Source organism: Oncorhynchus keta, chromosome 14 (assembly GCF_023373465.1).
Source record: "Oncorhynchus keta strain PuntledgeMale-10-30-2019 chromosome 14, Oket_V2, whole genome shotgun sequence".
Lineage (NCBI taxonomy): Eukaryota > Metazoa > Chordata > Actinopteri > Salmoniformes > Salmonidae > Oncorhynchus > Oncorhynchus keta.
The window spans coordinates 25,404,875-25,417,465 of NC_068434.1; the positions used below are offsets into that span (position 1 = coordinate 25,404,875).

Consider the following 12,591-nt stretch of genomic DNA (forward strand, 5'->3'; position numbering starts at 1 on the left):
GCCACAGTATGCATTTAAGCCACAGAAGGCATTTAAGCCACAGAGGCATTTAAGCCACAGGAGGCATTTAAGCCACAGAAGGCATTTAAGCCACAGGGCATTTAAGCCACAGTAGGCATTTAAGCCACAGAAGGCATTTAAGCCACAGGGCATTTAAGCCACAGAAGGCATTTAAGCCACAGAAGGCATTTAAGCCACAGAAGGCATTTAAGCCACAGAGGCATTTAAGCCACAGAAAGGCATTTAAGCCACATTAAGGCATTTAAGCCACAGAAGGCATTTAAGCCACAGGTTGCATTTAAGTCACAGCAGGCTGTTTAAGCCACAGAAGGCATTTAAGCCACAGAAGGCATTTAAGCCACAGGAAGGCATTTAAGCCACAGAGGCATTTAAGCCACAGAAAGGCATTTAAGCCACAGAAGGCATTTATGCCACCAAAAGGAATTTAAGCCACAGAAGGCATTTAAGCCACAGAGGGGATTTAAGCCACCGCAAGGCATTCAAACTCTATTTAAGTTCATTTCAGTAAGGATGGGCATTACATAACAGGATTGGGGAGTTTAACAGGGCTAGTCTATTTAATTACTGACATACAGGTAGGTAGGCACAGGGAAAAAGCCCTAATAAATCAAATTTTTCTGAAAGAGAATTACAACACACAAACCACAGTGGGCTTGTTAACAGAAAGTTATAGTATAAAGAGGTGTGTGTGTTTGTGTGTGTGCGTGCGTGTGTGCGTGCGTGTGTGTGTGTGTTTGTGTGTGTGCGTGCTCGTGTGTGTGAGAATGACTTTGAAATTGCTGACTAACTAAAGCTTTTCAAGGACTTGAAGACTTGAGTGGACACCCAACAAGAAGGTAAGACCTTCCAGGAAATAGATTCCCAATAATCCAGTGCTGTGCCCACTGCCCATCCTTCTTGATTACCGTTTATAACTGTGTCACTACTACGTTTCTCTCTTGAACCAGGGCCAAGTGGCTGAACACTGACCTCAGCGTCACTCTCAACCACCTCATCTCACCTACCTCATTGGCCCCCTGTTGGTCAGACAGATACATGATGAGGTGAATACCTTTGTTCAGGTGACATGAACTCAATGAATAGTATGGACTATTGCAAGCATTATGCTCCACTAACTACAGCACATAAAATATACTTTTGTTGTAGTATTTTGCCCTTGAACCTAAAAACATAGCTTTACCCAATGTACTATGAATTGAAGCTGTTGTTTGTTTTTCAGATGCACAGATTATATCATGTTGGAACGGATCGATTTCCTCTGCTGTATGTTTAGAATTTTGACTCCAAACTGTGCGCTGCATTGCTCTCCAGTGAGATCATCCGCTGGGTGGAGGTGAAATGAATTTTAAAGCTTGGCTGCATTAGGCCTCTCTGCCTCAGTCTGTTTCAAATGGCAAAAACCAGTGTGATGTCTTCAGGACCTTGTATTCCCTTCTCAGGAAAGGGTTTCTGTGTAATATCACCTGTGAGCAACACTGAGAAAATCACACTGGTCTTTACAGAGAGGGCCAGCTATAAATCCTAAGAGGTGTTTGATATATAAACTTTAGCCTTAATAACATATCAGGTCTGTTTCAAACTCCAGCCTGTGGGAGTAACATTCTCTGTACAGTAGCCTAATACTCAACTCATGTTAATATTGGTTCATCTGTAAATGCTAATCTATGCTTACAATATGAACATATTCACATGTATTATTGTGTACAGTGCAATCAGAAAGTTTACACACCCCTTGACTTTTTACACATTTTGTTGTGTTACAGCCTGAATTTATAATTATAATTATAAAATGTATATATTTTTTAGTCACATACACAATACCCCAGAATATGTTTTAGAAATGTTTACAAATTAATAAAAACTGAGAAGCTGAAATGTTAATAAGTATTCAACCCAGGTTTTCCAATACCTTGCAAAAAAATGTGCAAAGAACTTCAATTTTTGTCCTGAATACAAAGTGGTATGTTTGATGCAAATCCAATACAACACATAACTGAGTACCACTCTATGTAATGAATACGAGGGGAGACAGAGAGCTGGTTTCAAGCGCAGGGCACAGCAGGTGTTTATTGCAAAGTACCACAGGAGGAGGCAGGTAGTTGGGTCCAGGGGCAGGCAGGGGGTCCAAAGAGGCTAAAGTACAGGCAGGGAATAGACAAAAGGCGTCATTAGTGAGGCATGCAAAAACTATCATACACAGGAGGAGTAACTCACGGGAAAAACAGAGCTCTGAAAGACGTGTGTCACAAAACAAACAATACCTCACAGTGATGGGGTGCAAAGAGCTGAACTAAATGTTCCTGACTGGATGATTTACAGTTTTGACTTAAATCAGCTTGAAAATCTATGTCAAGACTTGAAGATGGTTGTCTAGCACTGATCAACAACCAATTTGACAGCGCTTGAAGAATTTTGAAAATAATAATGGGAAAATATTGTGCAGTCCAGGTCAGTCATTACTTTAGAAGGAACCATTGTCCCTCTTTCACTCCCCCAAAGTGACCTGGTTTGACCGCCTTTGGGACTTACCACAACAAAGGACCGAGGTGGGAGTTTGGTTGGATCCCTTAAATATGGTCGTGATTTTATGTGTAATGATATCTCGAAAGCTCTATACATGACAAGTTAACTATTTTCTTTAAAGCTATTTTTGTTCATAAGTAAGTTTTTCCTGTTTTCCAAGCAATATACAAGTTGATGCTCTATCATGACAAAATAATAATAATACATTGGGCAAAACTGTGCACGTAAAGTGGAAGTGACAAAAACACCTGAAACTCTACAACTCAGCCTTTAACACCATAGTACCCCGCAAGCTCATCACTGAGCTCAGGACCCTGGGACTGAACACTTGGGACACCCTCTGCAACTGGATCCTGGAGTTCCTGAAGGTCCGCCCCAAGTGGTGAGGGTAGGCAACAACACATCCGCCACACTGACCATCAACACGGGGGACCCTCAGGGGTGCGTGCTTAGTCCCCTCCTTTACTCCCTGTTCTTCCACTTCTGTGTGGCCATGCACAAGTCCAACACAATTATTAAGTTTGTTGAAGACACAACCTGATCACTGATGACGACGAGACAGCCAATAGGGAGGAGGTCAGTGACCTGGCAGTGTGGTGCCAGGACAACAACCTCTCCCTCAACATCAGCTAGACAAAGGAGCTGATCGTGGACTACAGAAAACCAAGGGCTGAGCACACCCCCATCCACATTGACGGGGCTGTAGTGGAGCAGGTTGGGTGCTTCAAGTTCCTCTGTTTCCACATCACTAAGGGATTAACATGGTTCACACACACCAACACAGTCGGCAAGAAGGCACGACAATGCCTCGTCACTCTCAGGAAGTTGAAAAGACTTGGAATGGGCCCGCAAAGCGCTACAGAGGGTATTGCGTTACTAGAGGTCGACCGATTATGATTTTCTTCCATGCCGATACCGATTATTGGAGGACCAAAAAAAGCCGATACCGATTAATCGGACAATTTTTTTATTTTATTTGTAATAATGACAATTACAACAATACTGAATGAGCACTTATTTTAACTTGATATAATACAACAATAAAATCAATTTAGCCTCAAATAAATAATGAAATGTTGAATTTGGTTTAAATAATGCAAAAACAAAGTGTTGGAGAAGAAAGAAAAATGCAATATGTGCCATGTAAGAAAGCTAACGGTTAAGTTCCTTGCTCAGAACATGAGAATAAATGAAAGCTGGTGGTTACTTTTAACATGATTCTTCAATATTCCCAGGTAAGACGTTTTAGGTTGTAGTTATTATAGGAATTACAGGACTATTTCTCTCTATACCATTTGTATTTCATTAACCTTTGACTATTGGATGTTCTTATAGGCTCTTTAGTATTGCCAGTGTAACAGTATAGCTTCCGTCCCTCTCCTCGCTCCTACCTGGGCTCGAACCAGGAACACAACGACAACAGCTACCCTCAAAGCAGCGTTACCCATGCAGAGCAAGGGGAATAACTACTCCAAGTCTCAGAGCGAGTGATGTTTGAAACGCTATTAGCGCGCACCCCAATAACTAGCTAGCCGTTTCACATCGGTTACACCAGCCTAATCTCGAGAGTTGATAGGCTTTAAGTAATAAACAGCGCTGTGCTTGCTAAGAGTTGCTGGCAAAATGCATGAAAGTGCTGTTTGAACTAAAGTGCTGTTTGAACGAATGCTTACGAGCCTGCTGCTGCCTACCACCTCTCAGTCAGACTGCTCTATCAAATCATATACTAAGTTATAACATAATAACACACAGAAATACGAGCCTTAGGTCATTAATATGGTTGATTCCGGAAACTATCATCTCGAAAACAAGATGTTTATTCTTTCAGTGAAATACGGAACTGTTCCATATTTTATCTAACGGGTGGCATGCATAAGTCTAAATATTCCTGTTACATTGTACAACCTTCAATATTATGTCATATTGACGTAAAATTCTGGCAAATTAGGCGGCCCAAACTGTTGAAAAAATACACTGGCTCTGCATGCAATGAACGCAAGAGAAGTGACACAATTTTACCTGGGTAATATTGCCTGCTAACCTGGATTTCTTTTAGCTAAATATGCAGGTTTAAAAATATATACTTCTGTGTATTGATTTTAAGAAAGGCATTGATGTTTATGGTTAGGTATACATTGGAGCAACGATACGCACCGCATCGATTATATGCAACGCAGGACACGCTAGATAAACTAGTAATATCATCAACCATGTATAGTTAACTGGTGATTATGATTGATTGATTGTTTGTTTTTTATAAGATACGTTTAATGCTAGCTAGCAACTTACCTTGGCTTACTGCATTCGCGTAACAGGCAGGCTCCTCGTGGAGTGCAATGTAATCAGGTGGTTAGAGCTTTGGACTAGTTAACTGTAAGGTTGCAAGATTGAATCCCCCGAGCTTACAAGGTAAAAATCTGTTGTTCTGCTCCTGAATGAGGCAGTTAACCCACCGTTCCTAGGCCGTCATTGAAATTAAGAATGTGTTCTTAACTGACATGCCTAGTTAAATAAAGATTAAATAAAGGTGTAAAAAAAATATTTTAAAAATCGGCCAAATCGGTGTCCAAAAATACAGAATTCCGATTGTTATGAAAACTTGACATAGGCCCTAATTAATCGGCCATTCCGATTAATTGGTCGACCTCTAGTGCGTACGGCCCAGTACACCACTGGGGCCTAGCTCCCTGACATCCAGGACCTCTATACCAAGAGGTGTTAGAGGAAGGCCGTAAAAATTGTCAGACTCCAACCACTCAAGTCATAGACAGTTCCCTCTGGTACCGCATGGCAAGCAGTAGCCGAAGCAAGTCTGGAACCTAAAGGACCCTGAACAGCTTCTACCCCCAAGCTATAAGACTGCTAAATAATTAGTTAAATAGTTAACCAAATAGCTAACCTGACTATCTGCATTGACCCCCTTTTGCAATAACCTTTTTGACTCAACGCATGCGCTGCTGCTACTGCTTAACATATATCCTCTTGGCTAGTCACTTTATCCCTACCTATATGTACATATCTACCTCAATTACCTTGTACCGCTGAACATCGACTTGCTACTGGTACCCTGTGTATATAGCGGAGTTATCGTTACTCATTGTGTAGTTATTCCTTGTGTTATTATTTTTCTATTTTTTCAAAAGGGTATGACAAATAAAATGTGATTTGAATTGATTTGACAGAACTGTGCATGCAGAGTGGAAGTGACAAAAACATCTGAAACTTGGGCAATAGGGCTATCTATGTCAGGTGTTCTGAGACACTGCTGAACAAAAATGACAATATTCACATGCCGTCATCAGGGACACACATGTACTCTCCAAGGCTGTTGAGGCCATTTATTCATTTGCTAAATGTTACAGGAGTCTACTGCATTCCAAGTGGAGATGAAAGAGTTTAAATGGACCGCCAGTTAACCAAAACCATTGCTAGACCAGGCCCTTGTCTCCGGGGGCTGAGAGCAGAGTTGTCATGCCCATAGTGGGCACAGGGGAACATGCCCCGTAAGATTTGTCCTGTTTCCAATAATAATAATTTCACATAATGTTTTGTTGTTGTTGTTTCTCTGTAATACCACGAGCCATCTAGGAATTTTCTGAAGTAGGCTTTAGCAAGCCCAGATAGGTTCCTAATCTCCCAACCTCATAACTAACTACCAAGAAGCCATTTCAGGCTATCAAATTAGAGTAGTTAGCTTGTCTAACTATCTTAGCTGGCATACCTGCTGGCAAGGTTGGTAGACTTGAGAAAAGCATGCAATAACTAAATGTACTGAATAAGACTCACATTCCTTTCAATCTTTCACACAGATTTTAGCATTGATGCAGAAAAGCATATTTCGTTTATTTAAAAAAAATACAGACAGCTCAAGTGGTATGCTTAGCTATGCAGAAAAATATACAAATAAATACAAATATATATTTTTACATAGAATTAAGCATAACAATTATGGCTCTAGATTGTAGGAAAAAGCTGTTTCGGATTTTTATAAAATGCAAAATGCCATCCTCATGTACTTTGTGACACCTCAAATTTTTGGGGTGCGTGATGTCCCTGGGTGAGAGTCTCTGGACTTATGCCTTCCTCCCAAATCTGTCTTAAAGGCCCATTATCTTAGTAAACAAAAGACTTGACCTACTTATAACATGATCAATACTGTGGTGAAATCGACAACGCTAGTTATCAACTGCACTACTGGTTCAGCTGTATCACTGGTCATCAACTTTGGTAAAATATATATTTTTTAATTGCACTTATTGAGTGCCCAAAAATGTGTTCATGAAATGATCCAGACTCGCAAACAATAACTGTCTGAGACATTGCTCATTATATGACATTATAATAAAACAGTCTATATGCAAATAATAACTGAATCATAGCATGGTCCATTGCACAGAGTCGCCTTATGGCTCAGTTATTTTGTCTGGATAATTTTAGAAACATTTACAAAATGTTGCCAACGCCTGACCCGACAACCTGAAGCAGACACCACATTGAACTGTCGGAACCCTTTATAATCATTTGACTATATGGGAGGGGCTCCATACCAACATAAAGGATAGCGGGTGCTGGGAAGAGATTCGGTACATAACATCCCTTCTACATCTGTGAAAATGCCGTTGGAATTATATCTTGATCTGCACTCTCAGCCATGTCGCTCTGTGTTCATTTTTGCAAAGAAAACAAACATTCCGTTTGATTTCAAGTTTGTCGATCTGGCTACAGGTAGGCTACTGCGAGATATTTGGAATGTTATTTATAACGTTTATATTGAATATATAGTATTTATGTTGACGACTTCTACACAACATAGTTTTGGTGTGTATAAAATATGTTCAAATATAGTGAAATTCTATTCGAGGTAAATCAACCATTTTAGTAAATATGGGCCTACTGCCTACTGCAAATAAAGTTAGGAAGTAGCCTAGCCTATTATGACAATGAAAGTTCGATATATGTAGGCCATAAACTTCTAGGTGAAAACAACCAATTGCAAACTTTGAACTTGTTACATAATGACCTTGTTTGTTTATTCAGAAGTTAATATCTAACTGGACCCAATAACTAGATAGAAGTCATGAAACATGAAAGACATACTGTATATGGAAAAGTTTTTTCACGAAGATAATCATCATGCTATATGTGTAAATTAATTATAACAACAAAATAACTATATTTTCTTTAAAGTAATATTGGATAAATCAGTGTCACAATTGTTTTGCTCCTCAGGCCAGCAGTATGGGGAAGACTTTGGTAAGATCAGTGTGGTGAGAAAGGTTCCGGTCATGAGAGATGGAGACTTCATTCTTACAGAGAGGTAAAGTAGCCTACAGTAATCTACACAGAGACACTTCCCACTGGTTGAATCAACATTTCAATGGAATGACTTTGAACCAACGTGGAATAGACGTTGAATAAGTGGGTGCCTAGTGGGTTACATGTCGACTCTAATTAGGTTTCTAGGGAGTTCCTTAAATTAATTGTATATCTCTCCTTATTTTTAGTGTTGCCATCCTAAAGTACCTGGCTGAAAAATTTGGCACCTCAGAATCAGACCACTGGTACCCAGCAGACCTGCAAAAGCGAGCCCGGGTCAACGAGTACCTGTCTTGGCAACACGCAGCCATGCGAGCCCATGGCTCAAAGGTGTTCTGGTTCAGGGTAAGATATAAACATCCAATATGTCCTGTAAGTGGAACTGCACTTAGAAAAAAAGGTTCTACCTAGAACCTAAAAGGGTTCTTAGACTGTCCTCATAGGAGGACCCTTTGAAGAACCATTTTTGGTTCCAGGTAGAACCCTTTTGGTTTCAGGTTTGGTTCCGTTCCACAGGTTTGGAACGGAAGTTTCAGGTTTGGTTCTGTTCCATAGGAGAACCAAAAACGGTTCTCATATGAGGACAGCCCAAGAACCCTTTCGTAAGCTTTTTTTCTAAGTGTGGACCTTGGCTGGTTATTGAACCATTTGTACACAAATAATTTCTTACGTAATAACTTAGTTAATGACTGAAGGAAATCATTAGCATCATTGGTGAATAGACATTTTATCACTGGATTATTTTATTAAATGTAGACTCAGCGACATGACTCAGGTGCATAAAGTAAACAGCATAGTGGGTCCAGGCTCAACTTCTTTTTTGTTTTGGTGCCCTGGCTACCACACTGTGAACAGTGTTGCAACTTGCTAATTTCAATATCTCCGGTGCTGTTCGTGGCAACTTCATTTTGCTCAGTCTACCTTTAAACCATATTGAATAAGTATGGGTATAGACACAAGTGAAATTTTAAAAATATTTACATATTTTCAGGCAATAGTTCCCATCATAACTGGTTCAGACGTCCCTAAGGAGAAAATGGACTCTGCTATGGAGGACCTGACACTGTCTCTGAAGGTGTTTGAGGAGAAGTTCCTGGATGACAGACCCTTCATCATTGGGGAAAAGATCTCACTAGCAGACCTAGTGGCAATAGTAGAGATCATGCAGGTGACATTACATTTGTAAAATGTGAAAGGGTAGGGAAGAGTGAGTTGTGCATGATTTTGAAGCTATTGTGTGAGGAATTCTCTCACTAACTGTTGTAAATGTCCCTCCCAATGTCTTTGGTTGAAGATTTGTGCTGTACTTTCCCTGAAATGATATGGGTTTTCCTGTGTGTGCATGTTTTTCAGCCGGTTGGCACTGGTCTGGATTTGTTTGAGAACAGGCCCACTCTCGGTGCCTGGAGAGACAGGGTAAAAATGGAGCTTGGCGAGGCTCTCTTTGACGAAGCTCACAAGATCATCATGGATGTGGCCAGCCTGCCTCAAACCTTTGAGAACAATGGAATGCTGGAATTTCTCAAGCCAAAGATACAGAAGATGTTCAACTAACTCATGATGAGAACATTTTGACCACCAAGTATTGTGTGACAATGCTTTTCATTTTTGTCTTAATTTTTGTATGTCTTTGCACATTTTATTAGCAACCTGAACCCATGTTTAGACGTAACATAGTAAACGCACATCCGATACTCCAAGTAGTATGATATGTTATATTTTGTATTGTATGTATTAATTTGTGGAACTCCTTCAACCATTTTGTGTGATATGTTACAAATTACAATTCATATGATATGTTACGGATTGCAATTCATACAATATGTTACAAATTTGCAAATCGTATGGTAAGTTATGAATTCCTTTTTTTTGTGGCTAACGTTAGCTAGGTGGCTAACGTTAACTAGGCTAGGGGTTAAAGGGAAGGGTTAGCTAACATGCTAAGTAGTTGCAAAGTAGCTAAAAAGTAGTAAGTTGTTGCTAATTATCTAAAATGCTAAAGTTGTCCGTGATGAGATTCAGAACACACAACCTTTGGGTTGCTAGACGTTCCCATTATACGCCCATCCAGCCACCCTGACTAACCACCCTACTTTTTGCCTTAAGTAACCATCTGTCTTATGTTACCATACCAAATATAACATATCATACTAATTTGAGAGTCCCGGATTTACATTTACTATGTTACGTCTAGTCTATGAGACCAAGCTGTTATTAGAATAAACACTTAATTTCTTGATAATAAATCAAATAAAATCTATGTGAGTCGACAAATGTGTCTTTTTCCAATTTTTTCAAATGATTTTTAATTCTTAAAAATAAAAATAAACAATAGAATGTAAAGTACTATTTGATGAGATATGCAAAAGTCCAAAACCTGAAAGAACATTCTTCAAACTCTTCCCATTTCATTTACAGTGCCTAGTGAAATTCTACACATCCCTTGCACAGTTTTCACCTTTTGCTGCCTTAATAAAATTATGTAGATCTAAAAAAGGAAAAAATGGGATTTTAGTGGATTTTTCCCCTGCTTATCTACCCAACCTGCTTCACATTAACAAAGTTACATTTATAGAACATTTTCTTAGTTAATAAAAATATCAAAGAAAGATGTCTTGCATAAGATTTGCATGCCTTCACACTCCAGAGTTTGTACTTGGTGGAAGCGCCTTTGGCAGAAATTACAGCTGTGAATGATTTTGAATAAGATTCTACTAAATCTGCACAACTCTATCCATTGTTTTTGTTAAAATTGCTCCAGCTCAGTAAATTTGGTTGGGAATCATTGAAGGACAGCCATAATCAAACTTTGCCTCTGATTGTCAAACAGATTCAAGTCAGGACTGCTACTGTTCAACTCAGGAACACTCAGCACCATGCTGGTGTGTCTTCGGCATTAACATTTGTATAATTGTCCCTCTGAAAAATGAAATTGACATTGAAATAGTGTAGACTTTCACTAGGCGCTGTACATAAAGCCACACTCCTTAATTTGTGCAAATCATCAATAAGAAAATACATAAAAAATATAAAAAGACAAATAAATCCAATACATGCACCGCTACGTAAAAGTAAAATACTATGAAAACCAGTACACCTAAGCATAAAAAGCCAACAACAGCAGTAGCAAAAATGAATTTTACAACAAAATAATTAGCACTTGCTTGTATTATCTGTCAATGACAAACATTAAGTATATTGTGACATAATACACTGTCCTGAAGAACTGAAAAGGAGACAATGTATTAAAAACTCAAAAGCATATCAAGCTGCCCCAGTTTCTCCACTCAGGCTTTTGCTTGATGCATTTGATGCCTTGGTACCGCAGAAAAGAGCCCAGAGTTTCTCCCGCAGGTTCTTATTGGAGATAGTCAAGAGAACGCCTGATGCTATGCAATAGAAGGAGTAACCCAGCAGGAGTGAGTTAATGCTAACGTCAGAGCCATATAGTTTAGAGAGGTAGAACAGGGAGATGATGGTCAGAGTGGTTATGTAGACGCCCACCAGGGCCACAGTAAGCTTGCACACCAGCAGGTAGGAGTCGGCACTCTGAACATCGGTCTTGTTCTTTCTCATCTCCAGCGTGTGTTTGCAGAGATGGACCACCAGTCTGATGGAGGAGGGAACCATCACCATCACAGGTAACAGAGACAGGTAGCAGATGAAGACTAGCACATAAAGGTTCATGTTGATCCAAGTGGGGAATAGAGGTGTCTTAATCACACAGGTGGTGTTCTTTGTCACAGGTGTTACGTATGACTCGTTACGGTAATTAAGGGAGAAGAAGGGGGAAAACATCACACAGGAGTTCAGGAAGGTCACTGCAAGAGCCACGTTGATGATGGGTGAGATGTTTGTCTTGATCTTAGCGAACAGCTCAGAGGTGAAGTTGACCACCTTCACACAATAGAGGACACTCAGCCAGGCGATGGACCAGAAGCTCAAATAGCTACTGCTCATCCACACATACAACATGGCACAGAAGAACATGGGTAGATCATCCCAACACAACACCCCACGCCACATAGTGACTACGATGCCAAAGGTGGAGAGGTGCAGGAAAACATTACCCAGGGAGATAGTGGAGATGATCAGTCCCACAGTCTGAACACCACCAGCCTTCCACTGCTGGAACATGGTTGTTATCAAGTTGAATGTGTTCCATAGCACTCCAATAACGACCAGGACAGCTATACCATACAGCTGGACTTCATGTTGTTCAGAACCCATAGTTATAACCAGATGAGAACGATTTGGCAGAATTCCTCTTTGTTATGAAGCAGAGTATTATTCACATACCATTTTATAGAGAAAATGAGTATTCCTATGCAAATCTGTTTCTGTGAGTAATGACTCTCTGAGATAATGTAAATGAGGGACAATGTTGATTGATGGTAGAGCATGGCCATTCCACGGCAGAATTTGAAAACACAAATTAGCCATGAGGAAGACAAGTCACGTTATTCATGACCATTTTGCTTTTATGAAAAGCATGCATGAAGTATACATTGACTAGAATGTAGACTATTACTGGATTTGCAATGCTGTAACCAGACACAGATTCAATTGAAGATGGAGGGAAGGAGTAGGAATGCAAGATAGTCAATACTTGTATCATCTCAACCACTCTCATTGTCCCTAGTAAGGATAAACATGACATGTTACTTACTGTCTGCCTTGCCACTCACTGTCCATCGTGACATGGTTTTTGTTTACAGACCAGACAGTCAT

The 12,591-nt window shown here is 39.9% G+C and overlaps 2 protein-coding genes across 2 annotated transcripts; one reads left to right on the forward strand and one right to left on the reverse strand.

The window, feature by feature from the left end:
* The first annotated feature begins 7,089 nt into the window (after nt 1-7,089).
* gstt1a (glutathione S-transferase theta 1a) lies at nt 7,090-10,120 on the forward strand. Its single transcript, XM_035785312.2, has 5 exons — nt 7,090-7,269; nt 7,774-7,861; nt 8,049-8,205; nt 8,852-9,028; nt 9,214-10,120. Exons 1-5 carry the CDS (start codon nt 7,158-7,160, stop codon nt 9,412-9,414), a joined length of 735 nt encoding a protein of 244 aa, XP_035641205.1. The 5' UTR covers nt 7,090-7,157; the 3' UTR covers nt 9,415-10,120.
* A 17-nt stretch (nt 10,121-10,137) lies between these two features.
* Nucleotides 10,138-12,118, reverse strand: LOC118393064 (taste receptor type 2 member 40-like). Its single transcript, XM_035785311.2, has one exon. The coding sequence runs from the start codon at nt 12,088-12,090 to the stop codon at nt 11,125-11,127; it is 966 nt and encodes a 321-aa protein (XP_035641204.1). The 5' UTR covers nt 12,091-12,118; the 3' UTR covers nt 10,138-11,124.
* Nucleotides 12,119-12,591: the final 473 nt, after the last annotated feature.